We start from the raw sequence: 18,938 nt of genomic DNA, 5'->3' as shown, positions 1-18,938 counted from the left end.
TACTGACCACGTCACTATTAACCTCAAGTCACTGGCCATGTCATAATCATGAACATGTCACTGTTAATTACATGTCACTAACTAAGTAACTGACCATGTCACTAATCAAGTAACTGTCAGTAGCCATAAGTTAGTAGCCAAGTCACTGTTAATCACATGTCACTAACTAAGTAACTGACCATGTCACTAATCAAGTAACTATCAGTAACCAAGTAACAAGTTAATAGCCAAGTCACTGTTAATCACATGTCACTGACCAAGTAATTGACCATGTCACTGACCAAGTAACTATCAATAGCCAAGTCACTGTTAATCACATGTCACTAACTAAGTAACTGACCATGTCACTAACCAAGTAACTGTCAGTAGCCAAGTCAATATTAATCACATGTCACTGACCAAGTAACTGTTAGTAGCCAAGTCACAACTTAATAGCCAAGTCACTGTTAATCACATGTCACTAACTAAGTAACTGACCAAGTAACTGTTAGTAGCCAAGTCACAAGTTAATAGTCAAGTCACTGTTAATCACATGTCACTAACTATGTAACTGACCATGTAACTAACCAAGTAACTGACCATGTCACTAACCAAGTAATTGTCAGTAGCCAAGTCACAAGTTAATAGCCAAGTCACTGTTAATCACATGTCACTAACCAAGTAACTGACCATGTCACTAACCAAGTAACTGACCATGTCACTAACCAAGTAACTGACCATGTCACTAACTAAGTAACTTACAGTAGCCAAGTCACAAGTTAATAGCCAAGTCACTGTTAATCACATAGCCAAGTCATTGTTAATGACATAGCCAATGACTTGAGGTTAACAATAACTTGGGCAGTGACCTCACTAACTAGGGACTTGATCTGGTCAGTGACTTGGCCAGAGATTAACAGTGACTTGCCAATGACTTGGCCAGTAATTCACACTGACACGGTCAGTGACTTGAGATTAACACTGATAGTGACATGCAATGTGACTTGGCTAGTAACTTAATCAGTGATATATTCATGACTGTGACATGGCTAGTAACTTGGCTAGTGACTTGGACTTAAAAGTGACCTCATTAACTAGGAACCTGACCTGGCCAGTGACTTAGTCAGTGACATGAGTATAAGTATCTAACAGTGATATGGTCACTGATCAAGTTACTAGCCACTAACATGCAATGTGACTTGGCCAGTAACTTGACATGTGTATTAAATGTATAGCAGGACCTGGCCTAGATGTGATTTCATAATAAGAATACTAAACGTTATGAGCTATAGGAGCAATAATTTAACAAAACACTCAATCCCACAAGTCATGATCGCCAACATAATGAGCATCAAGACCTCTTCTTTTTTTTGGGGATAAAATAAGAAAACACCAGTAATTTGTTATTTGATACAAATTACAAGCCTAAAATGATAATGTGCAAGGGGCTCTAAATGTCACCTCCCTCAGTACAAATTGTTATGGCTGACAAAATTTCATCTGTAAATATGAAATATAAAATGTATAGAACAACCACCCTTACTGGACCTGATGCCTAGTATCTAATACTATTCAACACTGTTAACACCAAGAGTTCTTCCTCTGCGCTATCTTGAGATAGTTGAGAGAGAGACTCCACAGCAGTTCCCTGCATATCCAACAACAAACCGATATCAGCAGGAGCTGTAAGTCTCTATTGATACAATTTCACAAAACGGTTGATTCGATTAGAGAAATTTAAGGTCCAAAAATCCTTTCAAGGAAACCTTTGCTTCCTTAACCCAAAAAACAAAAACAATTTGGCTCCAATCAAATGGGTGTCTATAGAGTTCACTTGCCATGTGGTCTGGATCACCCTTGGCAAAAGCATATTCGTACTTCATTAGAATGTGCTTTCATGCACTTTCAAAAAGCAGTAGGAAAGCATTCCTTATTGTTCAGAAAGTAAAGTGACAATGGTACAAACTAGCATGAAAATGGAAATGCCAAAAAAGAGATATAATAAGAGGTATAACTCTTGCTTACCTATACACTGAAACCATTGAGATCATGAACTTTGCTTTTGAGATCACCCATCCCTTCGTGCTTCTTAAGTTCTGAATATTATTTTTTGCTTCTGGGCAGACTAGAGTACACAAAAAACCCACAAAAGATTAAAACCGATCTAATAGAAACTGGGCAATAAGATAAAAAGTAGTTTCCTATTCAATGTGGCTGGTGTAAAATTTCATACAACTTTCATTTTCCAAGAAGTTGACATATACTCCTTTTAAATCAAAACTGGGGAAAATGGTTGACACAACTACCACATGCAAGTATAATATCATATAAATCCAATTGGTGATATTTATCTGCTTTAAGAAGACATATTTAAAATTGTATAACAGAAACATCTAACTTGGGTTTCTAAAACAAAGAGGTCATCACACAAAAACAAGTATATTTACTTCAATTTACGAAGTCTCATCACTAATTGATGAGGTAGAATAAAAATTAGTTAAATTAAAGTCAAACCTGTGCAAGTTTCTTCAAAACAACATTCTCAAATGATTGATACCCAGCGCCAACTAAATTATTAAGACGATCAGGTGCATCAGATTTCTGAGCTACTGGAGCCACTGGCGCAACAACTGGTTGAAGAGGTTTAACCAACAATGGATTAGAAAGGTCACGGCACCAGTCAAAGTTCTTGTTGAAGCAACCTACAAATAGTAACACCAACAACATGTTACTACAGCATTTAGAAAATAGATGTCTAAATTGAGAAGCATGAAAAAAAAAAACAGTTTATCTGCATCTTTAGTTACCAACATAACTACAAAACAGAAGTTACAATTCCTGGAATTATCAAATGCCAAAATCAGTAGCTATGAGATATTTGAATGCAAGTTATATGCTCCCATTCTTCTATAGATATCAGAAACTAAAACCAACAAACAAGACTGTCATCTTTTATATATAGCTTAGCATCACTGCAATATGATAAGATAAACCGATACACCATATGATAATAACTTCCTAGCTTTCAAGCAAACTTAATTCAATAGAAGGTTACCCGATGCCAATCGATGTCAAATGAGAGAACGAAACTAACCTGAGTGACTCTGTAATTGAAATAAGGATCAAACTTGTGAATATCAGTGATTTAGGACCTGTAGATTAATTTTCACAAAGCAACAACACCGTGAGCATTACTAGTAAAATCACTGATAAATCACAATTCTAAATCTCCATTTTACAAAACTAGCCAAAACGAATCACAATTGATTTGGTAAACGTAAACACTATGATTCAAACATTGAGTAATCTACAATTACATGAACATGAGCGAATAGAGATTGTAGTATAAATGCATTTTCGAGGCAGCGATACCAGTAACATTAAATATAAACAGTAACAGACGATAAGGTCTTGGAAAAATTGAAGATCATGGAGGCATACAGAGAAGAGACGGATCGAAAAAGCGAGAACGCCGATCAGGATGAGGATGAAGAAGGAGAAAACATTACCGAAAGCATTCCTCAAGGTTGTACCGCTGGAGGTCTTGGAGGCCTCCATTGACGACTGGAATGAGCTTCTGAGCTTTTCACACCAAAGACGACGGAGTAGACGCAGTAGGCGTGCTCCTTGAACGTGCTGACGGAGGCGGGACGGTCAACGGTCTAGCTTCACGGTGTCATCCCACGCGACTCGTGAGAAACGAGTCGCGGCGCGTGGGGTTGTAGTCAGCGGAGCTAACCTCGCGCGTGTGCTCGTGGAGGGAGCGGAGGAGGTTGCAGGTCGGCGGGAGGGCAAGGTTTTAGAGCTTGACGGAGATTTGGACCAGGCGACGGCATAGACGCTGTTGGCGGTGTCGAAGAAGCCATGGCGGTGAAGTTAGTTTTTTTTTTATAAGACGGTGAAGTCAGTTGAGAGAGAGAGGGTTGATTATATCGTGAAATAGATTGGGGAAGAGAGAGGTGATGACATGAGTTGTAATTTTTGTTAGTTTTAATGTCAGATTGTTAAAAGGTGACCTTAATTATCATGAGGATATTTGTGTTACCTGAATTATAATAAGGTATTTTAAAATGACTTCTTTTATCATTGTCCCCTTAATAAATGAAGAGAGGAATTTATATATTATTCTTTTTACAACAAATAAAAGACAAATTGAATAATTCCTCATCGACAATTGACAAAGCCAATGGGTGCTGACTCCCGTTATTCCTTCCACACATAAGTACACAAATTCATAGCTTTAATTTAACTTATCCCACAATTCAAGTACTTTGTACTTAATTTGAATTAGACGAATAAATAATGAATTCAATAAAGTAGATATATAGCTGCACAAATGAAATTAGTGTTATCCTTATCATGCATGGACGTACGTAGAAGTTGGTCTGCTCATTTCTATGCATAGCTGCACATTCCGTACACACACGAACTGCCTTTCTTGCACTTGTTGTTGCAGCTCCCACAGTTTTTCTTGTCAGACATTGGATTCAGACACTTTCCTTTGCAGCATATCTCCGAGTACTTGCATTTCCTCCCACACTTGCCGCAATTGACTCTGTCCGTCTTCAAATTCACACACTTCTTCTTGCAGCAATCTCGCCCCGCACTGCCTGCAGCCTTACAAACCTTAGGGTTTTTGTCACAGGTAGTCGCAACAGCCCGGGTGGCAAGGAAGCGGCTTGCTCCCCTAAGGGAAGTTTTTGGTTGGCTTAAGGTCGCAGGGAGATCATCTGATGGTTCCTTTGGATTATCATTTTCCTCATCGGAGAACCATTCCTGTTGATCTTCTTCCGGGGTTGATGCGGAAAGGGTAATGGCGGCTAAAGCCATTAGCATGGCTAGCAGAAAAAAGACTTGGATGGAGCCTTTCATGTTTTGTATTCCTGTCTAGGTATAAATGAGATATTTCGAAAGGGGTCGTGGTGGATTGAAGTACTAGGATAATGGTGAGATTATATGGATGCGTTTTTGATGAGGAAGCATGCAAGTTTGAAGAGGTATATATAGAGAGCAAAAAGGGCAAGTAGAAAAGGGGATTGCATGCATAAACTGTGCGTGTGAATAATCGGGGACTTAATGGGATGGTCTAATTCGAAGGGCTGCAAAACATGTAAGTAAACGAAAGTTAGGTTTCCGAGGAAGATTATTTAAATTAGGTGAATTTGCAGAAGAAACAGCTGGAGATTACTATCTATGTTGGGCAGGTTAGGCTAGCCCACCCTCGGGTTCTCATTCATATGTATATGTAGGTAATTGCCTGAGCACATGCTCGTTTTCTTGTTTTAAGAGACGCACTCCAAGAAACCAAATGCATGTTCTCTATTCCATACCAGCAGGCCCGCTCACCTGCGGGACGAAAATAAAGGGACAAAACGGGACAAAACCATCCCAGCCGTTGGATCTTAATTCAGTTGATCAAATGGACAAAACGACAAACCATTAAAACAAATTTTTTTTAACCTATTATCCAATCCCGTTTAGTCTCATGGTCAGTTACTTGGTCAGTTACATGGTCAGTTACATGACCAGTTACTTGGTCAGTGATATGGGCAGTTACTTGGTCAGTGACATGGGCAGTTACTTGGTCAGTGACATGGGCAGGTGACCAGTTACTTGGTAAGTGACATGGGCAGTTACTTGGTCAGTGACATGGGTAGTTACTTGGTCAGTGACATGGTCAGTTACATGGTCAGTTACGTGACTAGTTACATGGCCAGTTACAGTTACTTGGTCAGTGACATGGTCAGTTACGTGACCAGTTACAGTTACTTGGTCAATGACATGTAACAGACATCCCAATTCACAATCACAAGTTATAATCATAATGCAAAAGAATATACACAAGTTCTGGGCAGTGGATGAATGAAAAAACATTCATTGAATGACAACCCAACTGATGCATATTACAATCCATTACATATAAAAAAACTTGTGATTATGCTGAAACAAAACAGAAGAAAGATCAACTTCATCCTTTACATGCTAAGTGGTGCTTCATTTGATTGCTCAGTGGGGTTAATTTGTATGCTTGACCTGCTCATATACAATATCAATGATACATTAATAAGCATGAAATAGATCACATCAAGAAATAAAAGCAAGTGTTAGTAGTAAATAAAGTTATTACCCATTAGCATTGTGCTTCTCACATGTTTTTATGTTGTGCCCAGTTTTACCACATTTTCCACAGTTTCTCTGCCTATTCATTGCAATTTCTTTGGATGACTTCAACCTCTTCCCACTTCCTTTTGCCTTTGATTGAGATGGTTCTTCAATGAGTATTTCCTGAGGTATTCTTTTTTTTTTGTGGATGGAAGTTCCTCAACACCTAGATTTGAGAGAAGTTCTTTAATACCAAGGCGAAGGGAATGGAGTCCGTCTGTGAAATATTTTGTTGTTTCTTGTGAAAGAGACGCCTCATCAATTACACCTTGTGAAAGTTGAGATAATTGAATATATCTCATCATCAATGACTTATCACCCACATCTTTCACTTCGACACCATCATCATCCCAAACTCTTCCAACTTTTGCATTTTTTGTCCACCTATCCAAGATGTATTCAATTGGCAAATGTACCATATTCATACTTCGAAAAAAGAAAATGATATGCCTACATGCAATTCCTTCAACCTCAAAGCCTCCACAACTACACTTGGCAAAACCAGAAACTTTGTCATGAACTATTTGTCGCAATTTCCAGCTTTGTTCATCATCTGCAGCCCTTAAAACATTATACACGCATTCATTTTCATCTTCCTTCAAAGTTTCACATTTCAAGTAAGCAGTACTCTTGACAACCTCATCTTGGAACCTCAAAAATATTTCTTTTGTGTACACCTCACGCATTTGCTTTTCTATGGGATAGTAAGTCCTTGTCTTTGGAATTTCATTACTATCAACATGATCACGAATCAGTTCTTCATGCCTTTGTTGTCTAAGTCCCCTTTTAATCCTTGTAGCAAAATCCAATAAAGAATTATTCACCGAAACAAATGATTTGAAGAATGAATGGTTACTCTCAACTCTTTGACTACTTTGCATACCCGCATGAAAGATGTGATTGCAAAATGCAGGGACCCATTTACTTCGTAGTTCATACATTGTGTTCAACCACGCATGATTTTCTTGACTACTTTGTTGCACAGCATTCTTCCAACTAGCTTCAAATTCTTCTTTAGTCTTGGAGTTATATACACTGGCTTTGAAGAGTCCATAATAACTTTGAGCAATCACAGGACCAAGCTTATCTCGAAATTTAAACATGATATGCCAAAGACAAAAACGATGGAGTGTAAGTGGAAGAACTTGAGCAATGGCTTTTGCAATTGCTGGATCTTGATCAGTAATTATAACTTTCGGTGGACCACTAGGCATAGCTTTCAACCATTGTTCCAGTAACCAAATAAAAGACTCAGTTTTCTCATCACTTAGAAGTCCACAACCAAATACAATTGTTTGGCCATGATGGTTGACGCCAGTGATTGGAGCAAAGATCATGCGATATTTGTTTGTGTTGTACGTGGTATCAAACACAACAACATCGTTAAAGAAATAATATGCTTTTTTTGAGGTAGGATCAGCCCAAAAGCAACGATTCATCCTATTTTCTTCATCTCGGTCAACTTCAAAATAAAAAGACGGCTTCTTTTCCTTTTCTGACTCTAAGAACTCAAGTAGCATAGTTGCATCATGTCCCTTCACTTCTTCCCTTGAATCTCTTTCAAAGTTTCTCAAATCTCTGGGAATACATCCAACATTCTGTATACCACCTGCCACAGTCTCCATTATTTTGAATTGCTGACTTGTTCGAACATTAACACTACTTAGCTTTTCCATAAGACACTTTTTTGCCTTTGTAAGCTTGCGGTGTGATGGTAATAAATGTACTCTTTTGGGGGTTGTAAGTTCATGTGTATGAGCCTCCTCGAAGTCACTTACACACCAATTTTTGCTTGCCTTGTTAAAGGCGATGTTCAACCTTGCCTTACAACCCATACGCTTTATTCCGCACCTCCTTTCTTCCATGGTCGATGAATGTTGCCGTCTTGAGTTCTCATAAGTCTCATCTGTTTTTCCTTCCTTGGAACATAAAAATTGTTTCCAAGTAATCTCTCCAGTCACCTTACTTCTCTTAGTTGAACCCATTCTCACACTAAAACCAATAGTCTTTGCATATATCTCATTGTAAAAGTAATAGGCCTCCTCTATTGATTCGAATTCTTGACCAAGCTGAAGTTTTGGTTCATCTACAACAGCATTCTCATTTGTCTCTTGTAACGATGGTTCACCCATCATAAAGCTATAGCATTATATTACAAACACCCTGTACAAACACAGCTATAATTAGAATTTCACCATAACAGAGTCAAAGACATAACACTAATAAAAAAGAAGTTAAAAACTAAACACAATTTCAATTCAAGCATTTTACTTATACAGGCCCGCTCACCTGCGGGACGAAAATAAAGGGACAAAACGGGACAAAACCATCCCAACCGTTGGATCTTAATTCAGTTGATCAAACGGACAAAACGGCAAACCATTAAAACAAATTTTTTTTTAACCTATTATCCAATCCCGTTTAGTCTCATGGTCAGTGACATGGTCAGTTACATGGTCAGTTATGTGACCAGTTACTTGGTCAGTGACATGGGCAGTTACTTGGTCAGTGACATGGTCAGTTACGTGACCAGTTACTTGGTCAGTGACATGAGCAGTTACTTGGTCAGTGACATGGGCAGGTGACCAGTTACTTGGTCAGTGACATGGGCAGTTACTTGGTCAGTGACATGGGCAGTTACTTGGTCAGTGACATGGTCAGTTACGTGACTAGTTACATGGCCAGTTACAGTTACTTGGTCAGTGACATGGTCAGTTACTTGGTCAGTGACATGGTCAGTTACGTGACTAGTTACAGTTACTTGGTCAGTGACATGTAACAGACATCCCAATTCACAATCACAAGTTATAATCATAATGCAAAAGAATATACACAAGTTCTAAACACAATTTCAATTCAAGCATTTTACTTATATTATAATTGAGCTCTTCATGTATGCAATTGCATTTTGACGACAAAATTGTGTGAAGCCATGAGCTCCTCATTAAACAAATCTATGTTGACCATTTGAGATTTTAGTGCTCTGAATTAATATATTGCCCTACTTGAAAAAGATTTTTTAAAAAAAAGAAAAAAAAAAGCAGAAACTTTGACCGTGAGATAGAGAATGAAATCAAAATTAAGACAATGAAACCAAGACAAAAAGTACTGACCTTTTTGGGTCAATGAGGCTTCCTATTCAATGATTCAATCCATTCCATGGACAAAAAGTATTGACCTTTTTTCAATTTCTTTTGACCAACTCTATATCCCAGCAAAATCAATACTTGCAAAAGAATACCAAAATTTCAACAATCAAATCAGAACACCAGAAATGAAATCATCAAACAAAATACGATGGCTCCATGATTCACCCAAACTGAAGAGAAAAAATTAAAATAAAAAAAAAACCCTAAAATCGAGAGAGAGTAAAATCTAAGAAAAATACCTTCAAGATAGGCCAATCTTATGATGATGAGGATGAGGATGAATCAAGAATGGTATATGGGAGGCGAGGGAGGAGGAAGAACTCAAGACTGAACGTGGAGACAAGGGAGGAGGAAGAACCCAAGACTGAACGTAGAGTCTTGGTTGAGACTAAACGGGATTGGATAATAGGTTAAAAAAAATTTGTTTTAATGGTTTGCCGTTTTGTTCGTTTGATCAACTGAATTAAGATTCAACGGCTGGGATGGTTTTGTCCCGTTTTGTCCCTTTATTTTCGTCCCGCAGGTGAGCGGGCCTGTCCATACCAGGGTATAAAGCCGTTACAGAAGCACTAGCTGCTTGTAGCCTATATTGACCTTTTTAAGCTCAATACTGAATAGAATTCGACAGTTGACTGTTGACCAATACGTGCGTCAAGAAAATTCAAGGACCGGAGGATGACTTGGTAACCACATCCAATTCTACTTTGCTATGACCTACAACTCCGATCGAGTTCTTATTAGAGACATACGTACACTACTGTTTTCCCTACATTTTGTACATATATTAAATAGGATTTCATAAAGAAGAAAAACAGAGCTATATCATAGTTTAACCCATCGGTACTATTTAGTCAGCCTCATTAGTGGTACTTTTGGAACCCCATTATTAGTAGTTGCAGTTGAACCTATTACTATTTCTACTTTCTATTACTTTAAAGGGAAAATTTCACAAACAGTACATCAAGTAAAGGTCACTAATAATTCTTATACGCAAAGTTTCAAACTAAATATTTCGGTACACGAAATCTGAAACTCGACCCACTATCAGTACACGACGTCAATTTTTGACACCAAAATGTCTATTATGCCCTCAATTCTTTTTTTTTTAATAATTTTTTTTTTCTGTTATTTTTTTTTCCTTCGTTTATAAATTACTCGAGTCATTTTTTTTCTGTTATGCGAGGTGAGGAAGGCGGCGTTGGAAGCGAGGGAGTGAGCTCGGAAGAAGGAAGAAGAAACAAAGGAAAAAAAATAACAGAAAAAAAAATATTAAAAAAAAAAAAGAACTGAGGGCATAATGAACATTTTCGTGTCAAAAATTAACGTCGTGTACTGATAGTGGGTCGAGTTTCAGATTTCATGTACCGAAATGTTTGGTTTGAAACTTTGTGTATAAGAATTATTAGTGGCCTTTACTTGGTGTACTGTTTGCGAAATTTACCTTACTTTAAATGATCGTTTCGTTCTTATGAACGGTTTTATTGCATGTTTTCTTTTAGCACTTTTCGTGAGCTATTAATCATTTTTTATTTATTTTTTTTTTTAAAAGTAGATCAATACAAACTGGAATGAGTCTATTTAAGGATATTCTTAGATTTTAAAATCTAAGGAGGTCCTTAGCATAGAAAGACTGTGTATATATATATATATATATATATATATAGGCCTGATCACAGGCGGAGGGCTGACGTCGACGCTGCAGCAGCTTCCAGGCGGCGCGGGGCTTGCAGGACGGAAGCCAGAGGCATCCCAGACCGCTTCTGGGCAGCAATCGAGGTCGGAGGAGATCGAGGTTGAAGGATAGTCCCCGGCGACCTCATCTGCAACTGCAACATTCTGGACAGCGTTGCAACCTCGTCGCCAGCGGCTCCACCCGACTGCAGATTGGTCTTTCGACCCCTGGCCTCTGACCAGCAAGCTGCTCCTCGCCGTCGACGCTTGATCGAGGCCTGACGAGCGAAGCTTCGCTTTGAAATTAAAATGTACATTTAGAGTTTATGGTCACTTTTCGGTTGCATATCCATACCTCAACCATTCAGTTTTTAGGTACAAATATATAGATCATCTCTGCAAATTTTCAACCAAATTGATGATCGTTAAGGCATTAATAACTGCCTTAAAGCTAGTACGGTTCAGGTTGGACAGATTCAGTTCATCCATTGGTTTGAGTGAGTTAGATATCTTAACAATCATTAATTTGGCTGAAAATTTGCAGAGATGATTTATACATTAGTAACTAAAAACGGTCGAGATGTGGATATGCGATTGAAAAGTGACCCTAAACTCTAAATGCGCACTTTAATTTCAAAACGGAGCTCCACTCTGGATAGGTTCTATATATATCTAACGATTTTTTGATGCACAGAAGGAGCATCTTACAAGTAAACACGAACAAATTCATTTGTTCAACTTAATTAATGAAGAGAAGAATTTATATATTGTTTTTTTTTTTTACAACAAATAAAAGATAAATTTGTTATAGAGAAACTGAAATTGAGAAGAATTTGTTGTGTATTCTCATTGATAATAGGGGTCTCTTTATATAGAGGATTACAATGCATAGAATCCAAATCATATAAGGAAAGTAATCGTACATTGAATAGGAATCTAGATCCTTCTAGTGTAACCCTATTACCACTCAAGTAACCTAGAGTTTGGGCCAAACACAAAATAGAGATTTACTTAAACACTCCCCCTTGTGTTGCCCAAACGCGGTGCTTCTCTAGTTGTAACAAAAATCCAGTGGGACAAAAATAACCTCGGTCGAAGGGGAAAAAGAGTACAACACACCCTTCACGATTCGAGATGAACATGTAGACATCTCCTCTTGATGTCTGCGCCTCCCGCTGATGACTACGATCATGGGAGTTTAGATAATTTCCTCAAGCCAATTCTTGCCACATGTTTCTCGAACGTGGATTTGGACAATGACTTAGTGAACAAGTCTGCCACATTGTCCTCAGATCGAACCTGGTTCACTTTGATCTTGAGGAGCTTCTGTTGTTGATGATTGTAGAAGAATTTAGGCGATATGTGCTTGGTGTTGTCGCCTTTGATGTAGCCTTGCTTCATTTGTTTAATGCAAGCAGCATTATCCTCATAAATGCTTGTTGGCTCATCTATGGTAGACTTCAGACCACAATTGCTTCGAACATGCGTAACTACGGACCTAAGCCATATACATTCACGAACTGCTTCTTGAAGAGCAATAATCTTTGCATGATTCGAAGAGGTAGCGACTAAGGTCTGCTTTGTAGACCTCCAAGATATCGCGGTCTTTCCCATGGTGAAAACATAACCAGTTTGGGAGCGACCTTTGTGTGGGTCAGAGAGGTACCCAACATAAGCAAAACCTTCTAAAACACTTATATCGTTTTAGGATGGGGAGAGGGAACGCAGTCCACCATATGTGGCTTCCCTGACACTAGATGGGTCTGAATCCATCTTCTCTCAGTAGGGATAAAACAAGCCCATATCAATCGTACCACTTAGGTATCGAAAGATATCTTTAACACCAGTCCAATGGCGTCGTGTTGGCACAGAGCTATATCTAACTAGCAAGTTCACAGCGAATGAGATATCCGGTCTTGTGCATTGTGTTAAGTACAATAATGCGCCTATTGCACTTAGGTATGGCACTTCTGCCTCTAGCACTTCTTCGTCGTCATCTTTTGGACGGAATGGATCATTCTTTGGATCAAGACTACGGACGACCATTGGGGTACTTGAAGGCTTAATCTTGTCAGTGTTGAAACGCCTAAGCATCTTTTGGGTATAAGCTGATTGATGAATCAGGATACCATCTTCACAGTGCTCAAGTTCCAAACCAAGACAAAACCTTGTTTTCCCCAGATCTTTCATCTCAAACTCGGATTTCAAGTGTTTAACGGTTTCCCTAAACTCTTTCAGGGTGCAAATTATATTCATGTCATCGACATAAACCGCTACTATTGCAAATCTGGAACTTGTCCTTTTTATGGACACACATGGACATAGTTCATTGTTGACATATCATTTCCAATCAAGTAGTCACTTAGACGATTATACCACATCCGTCCGGATTGTTTCAATCCACATAGTGAGCGTTTCAATCTTATAGCAAACGCTCTTTGTGGTTTAGAGCCACTTGATTTGGGTAACTGAATTCCATATGAAATCTTCATGTATATTTCTGTATCTAGATCCCCATATAGATACGCAGTAACCACATCCATAAGCTACATGTTCAGTTTTTCTGAAACTACCAAACTGACAAGGTAACGGAATGTAATGACGTCCATTACGGAAGAATAAGTCTCCTCGTAGTCGATTCCAGGGCATTGTGAGAAGTCTTGCACCACAAGGTTTGTACCTTACAATCTCGTTTCTCTCATTACGCTTTCTAACGAATACCCATTTATGACCAACTGGTTTGGTGTTGGGGGTATTGGCACAACTTTTCCAAATACCTTTCTTTTCGCTAGAGAATCAAGTTCTGCCTGGATCGCATCTTTCCATTTCGGCCAATCGGCTCTACGCTGGTATTCATCAATGGAGCGTGGTTCGATGTCATCGGTCTTAATAATCTCACGCGCTATAGAATATGCGAATACATCATCAATGACCTCTACGTTCTCATGGATAGGTTCTGACATTGAGGCGTCCCCCAATGATGTGTCTTGGACATAACCATAATCCGGAAAATTTTCATAAGACCGATTTTGAGTATCGATGATCAAAGGATTTGTTTGTGCCTCATTCGCTCTCTTTCTAGGGCGAGTATCCTTTGCACCAAGTGGTCTACCGCGATTCCTTGCGGGACCTGCGGCCATAGACGCCACATCATTGCCATGTTGGGCAATGACACCATCTCCTAGCGTCACAGGAGTGGCATGATGTCCATTACTCGGGACATCAATCCTTGCAGGCACGTTTGCAGCTGGTATGTGTGATCTCGTCACTTTGGCAACATCAGAAACAGCATCAGCAGAGTGTCTGCTACGTTCTGGAGCTCAATTATTCGTCGCACTTCGATTTCAGACTGTGTGGTACGGGGATCGAGATGAGACATAGTGGGGATAGACCACGATAATTCATGTCGTTCATGTTGAACATCTGTGTTCTGATCTCCCCCTAATGAAGGGAAGACTGTTTCATCAAAGTGACAATCCGCAAATCTTGAGGTAAAGAGATCGCCTGTCAAGGGTTCAAGATAGCGGACGATAGTTGGTAATTCATAGCCAACATAGATGCCCATTCGTCGTTAGGGACCCATCTTAGTACGTTGTGGCGGCGTAATAGGGACATAAATAGCACACCCAAAAATGCGTAAGTGAGAGATATCAGGCTCGCACCCAGTCATTAGCTATAACGCAGAGTAAGAATGAGATGCAACAGGTCGTAGACAAATTAGCGTCGCTGCATGCAGTATTGCATATCCCCAAGCAGAAACAGGGAGACTGGAGCGCATAACCAATGTCTGTGCTATCATCTGTAGTCGTTTGATAGTGGCTTCTGCGAGACCATTTTGGGTATGAACATGGGGAACTGGATGCTCTACATCAATCCCTAATGACATGCAATAGTCATCGAATATTTTCGATATAAACTCCCCAACATTATCAAGTCGAATTCACTTAATTAGATGGTCAGGGTAGTGAGCCCGTAGACGGATAATCTGGGCAAGGAGTTTAGCATAAGCAGCATTTCGAGTGGACAACAGCTCGACATGTGACCAGCGTATTGACGCATCAACTAATACCATAAAGTATTTAAAAGGTCTGCGTGATGGTTGAATTGGTCCACAGATATCCTCTTGGATTCTCTGTAAGAACGGAATGAGTATTTTAGGATCCTTTGCGTAGGACGGTCTCGGTCCCAATTTTCCGAAGGAACAAGCTTTGCAAAAAGAGTGAGGGGCCTTAGAAGCAACCAATGAGGATTTTGGTTGGGCATAAGCGACTGTAGCGCTATTAGAAGCAAAATGTGTGACTACATCTCCTATCATGGCTTTGGAGCCATGGGAATTGGTATTTATGGCGTCATGGCCATTGGGAGGAAAAACCATGGCGTCATGCTCATGGTTGGCGCCATTTATGGTGTCATCACAGGGGATGTGGGCAGCCCAAGACAACAGTAGCACTAGGGGCTGCGGTTGTTGCGGTCTTGCCAAGTCCGGGAATCAATTTTCGATTCTTACTTCTTCTCACTCTGAAGAATGGATGTCCGTGTGAAGTTTTTTGTATACGGATCACCGTATCACGACCATGATGTCCTAGTCGGTCATGCCAAAGCCAATATGTGTCAGAATCTAAGAGATCGTCTCTTATCACATTATTGGATTCAATTGGTCGAATTATAATGACATAAAGTCCACTAGATCGACACATAAACTTCTCTAAGATGCGCTTTCGTCCGTAATCATAATGGTAATGCAAAGGAACTCTTTCCCATTCTCATGATGTTTTTCCGCATGGAATCCGTTGGCTCTTATATCCTTAAAACTCAATAAGGTTCGATTTGTCTTAGAAGCGTAGAGAGCTTCTGCAACTTTAATCAATGTGCCATTTGGCAATAGGAATTGGGTCATTCCATGTCCTAGAACTAAACCTGATGGCCCAGCCATCGTAGTCACAGAGGAATATGTAGGCAACATCTCTAAGAATAATTGCCTATGTCGTAGAATGGTGTGCGTAGTCGCACTATCAGCAAGACATTGTAGTTCATCCATTCCTAAAAGAAAAACTCGTAATTAAAAAGGAGTCATAAAGAAAAGAACTCAACTTTTATTAATAAGCCAAACGGAATTACATCATCGTTTCTTTGACCAAGGGAAATCTAATCCAATAAACTAGCTAATGCAAAACAATGCGGTCATCCAACTTCTTTTGGTAATTCCAATGCGAATGTGACCAGGTGAGTAGAGAAATGTCGATGGAGCAAAGCTCGCTTAAGTACCACTTATCTCAAAACCTTCCTAGATATCACACTTACATTGAGTACGCCTACTTTGAAGAAGGATTAAACCATTGGCAATTGCCTACATCTCTTGGGAAATAAAAGACTTAATCAAAATCGCCAGTTTCTGGGTCTTGATTCTTATAATCTTCCACCCTCAGATCGAGATCGCCATCTTGATCTTCTTGTTCCATGTAATTTGCCTCCCTTGCTTCACGATACATCTTGTATGCGTTTGCAACATTCTGGGATGCTTTACATGCCCTTGCCCAATGTCCTGGTAGTCCACATCTGAGACAAGCATGCATCATTATGGTCAGGTTCCCTTGATCGAGGCGCTTTGAGGACTGTTATTGCCTTTGGTGGCGTCACCACCATAACTGGAGGCTTGGCCTCTCTCTCTCTCTCTTCACATGTTTTCCTCCATGGTTCCGTGTACGCCTATTTTGGCGGTTTCCTTCCTCTTTAGAGCGAGAATATGGATAAGAATGTCCAGAATTATCCCTATTCTTAGGGCTTCGCTCCTTACATCCTCCCTTAGAGGCGCGACTATAATTAGACTCCGGAATTGACTTGGTTCCCATGGGTCTAGAGTTATAGTTCTTCACAAGTATGTTGTCGTGCTTTTTAGCTACGTTCATGGCACCAATCAGCTCATGAAATCTTGTGATGCGTCTAGCATTGAATCAATCTGATAGTTCTTGGCTACCATCAATGTAGAGACAGGGAAGGTGGAGAGAGTTTTCTCGATCAACATTGTGTCAGTGATTTTCTGTCCACAGAATTTCATCAAAGACTTGATACAAAGTGCTTCTGAATTGTAGTCAAGTACAGACTTGAAATCACAGAAGCGGAGGCTATGCCATCTCACTTCTAAGTTTGGAAGCAGGAAGTCACGAATGTTGCCAAAACGCTGCTCGAGTTCTACCTATAATTTTCTTGGGTCTTCCTCATTGAGGTACTCATTTTGGAGCGCGTCATTCATGTGCCTTATCATGAGAATGGTGGCTTTTGCTTCATTAGCCTCTCTCGTAGCTCTATTTGCTTCAAAAGCAGCAACTTGTTGAGGAGTAAGCACGTCTTGACTTGGCTTTTGGATCGTACTCAGGATCCCATAAGCCTTAAGATGCTGGCGCACATCACGGACCAACTTGTGGTATCCTGCGCCTGTTGTCTCTAGTAGAGCAAAGCTCAACTTGTTCAGGTTATTCATCCTGAAAAACAACAAGAAAATAGGGTTAGTTTCGGAGCGAAAAAGGTTACCACGAAAGCAATAGAAATTTCTGAGCGTAGTCGCTTCTAAGAAATTAGGAGTTTTCCAAGCGTAGTCGCTTCCAAGAAAAATCCGATTCTAAGAGGAGTTTTGGATTAGATCGAAACAATGATGTATGTGGTCGATCGTTTTTCTTCTCAACAAACTCTAAGTTTGGAGGATTCTACAAGCTTCAAGCTTGGAATGAGCACGAACCCCCACAATTCGGCTTTTGGTCTCCCCTATGAAGAAGAAAGGGGGGTAGAAGAAGGGATGTTGGAAGTCCCTGAGAAAAAGAAGAAAAAAATGAAAACTTCAAAAACAGGAACTTTTAAAAAAGTTTACCTTGAAAATTGCGGAAATCTTGACCGGAAAAGTTGTTAGGGGTGGCCAGAAAAACGTTGTCGGAGGTCGCCGAAAAAGTGGTGGTTGGGCGGTGGTCACCCGTGGCCGGAGCAAAGCTGGCGGTGGCTGCAGGTAGGGATGGCAGAGTCTTGCAGGGCTTATGCAGAGCTACTGCAGGGCAGTTGCAAGGTTGCTGCACAGCTCAAGCAGGAGAGGCAGTCGGCAGCTGTCGAGGGCGTGCAGGGGATCTGTCGGCAGATGTCGACAGGCGCTAGGCAGGTGCGCGCAGGGGTCAGCAGGGGCAGGCATAGATCTCGGCAGGGGCTAGGCAGATGTCGACAGGCTTCATTAGGAGGCACGTAGATGATGTCTGCATATCTCCGCAGATGCAGGCACATGGGTGCGCAAGGCTTGGCAGCTTCTCGGCAGCTGCACAGGGGCAGGCACAAGGCAGTGGCCTATTCGGATTTTCCAAAGGCCGGTTCGGATTTTCCAACGGCCGGTTCTAGTGGTTCCGCCGCCGGTTCTAGGTTCCTTGAGGCTAGGGCTTTAATATGTGGGGCGGTGGATGTTGGAATTTTAGGGCTACGAAATTAGGATTTCAGGGTTAGGGCTTCGTGCTGATAACGTGTTGTAGAAAAACTGAAATTGAGAGGAATTTGTTGTGTATTCTCATTGATAATAGGGGTCTCTTTATATAGAGGATTACAATGCATAGAATCCAAATCATACAAGGAAAGTAATCATACATATTCAATGTATCTAGATCCTTCTAATGTAACCCTATTACCACTAGGTCAAGTAGCCTAGAGTTTGAGCCAAACACAAAATAGATTTACTTAAACAAAATTAATAATTCCTCGTCGCCAATTAACAAAGCCAATGGTGCTGATTGCTGACCAGTTAGCTACGTACACCTTATTCCTTGCACAGTTTCATGCCCAGGATCCGCACTAACCCCAGAACCCACTAAAAGGCGCATAGAGAGAGGTGTCTCTCTCTCTCTGACGCAAAGCCATGTCTGACTTCGAGAGCCAGAACCCTAATTTGGACCGTCCGGCGAAGCGCCGAGGTGAAGAACTCGCTGAGGACGATGAGAGCAAAATCCATGAACA

At 40.3% G+C, this 18,938-nt stretch overlaps 2 protein-coding genes and 1 long non-coding RNA gene across 3 annotated transcripts; all 3 read right to left on the bottom strand.

The window, feature by feature from the left end:
• Positions 1 to 1,355: 1,355 nt before the first annotated feature.
• Positions 1,356 to 3,897, bottom strand: LOC112167996. The gene is made up of 5 exons (XR_002924023.2): positions 3,489 to 3,897; positions 3,074 to 3,131; positions 2,494 to 2,681; positions 2,005 to 2,104; positions 1,356 to 1,627 (listed from the first exon to the last, which is right to left on the bottom strand). It is a non-coding gene; the product is annotated as an uncharacterized LOC112167996 (long non-coding RNA).
• A 305-nt stretch (positions 3,898 to 4,202) lies between these two features.
• Positions 4,203 to 4,951, bottom strand: LOC121048750 (stigma-specific STIG1-like protein 1). The gene has a single exon (XM_040507461.1). It carries the CDS (start codon positions 4,849 to 4,851, stop codon positions 4,375 to 4,377), a length of 477 nt encoding a protein of 158 aa, XP_040363395.1. The 5' UTR covers positions 4,852 to 4,951; the 3' UTR covers positions 4,203 to 4,374.
• A 1,518-nt stretch (positions 4,952 to 6,469) lies between these two features.
• Positions 6,470 to 8,273, bottom strand: LOC121049631 (protein FAR1-RELATED SEQUENCE 5-like). The gene is made up of 2 exons (XM_040507469.1): positions 6,596 to 8,273; positions 6,470 to 6,525 (listed from the first exon to the last, which is right to left on the bottom strand). Exons 1-2 carry the CDS (start codon positions 8,271 to 8,273, stop codon positions 6,470 to 6,472), a joined length of 1,734 nt encoding a protein of 577 aa, XP_040363403.1.
• Between the last annotated feature and the right edge of the window lie 10,665 nt (positions 8,274 to 18,938).

This window comes from Rosa chinensis, chromosome 5 (genome assembly GCF_002994745.2).
Source record: "Rosa chinensis cultivar Old Blush chromosome 5, RchiOBHm-V2, whole genome shotgun sequence".
In the NCBI taxonomy this organism is placed as follows: domain Eukaryota; kingdom Viridiplantae; phylum Streptophyta; class Magnoliopsida; order Rosales; family Rosaceae; genus Rosa; species Rosa chinensis.
Note: the sequence above shows the minus strand (reverse complement) of the source record. Positions and strands in the feature narration are given on the sequence as shown.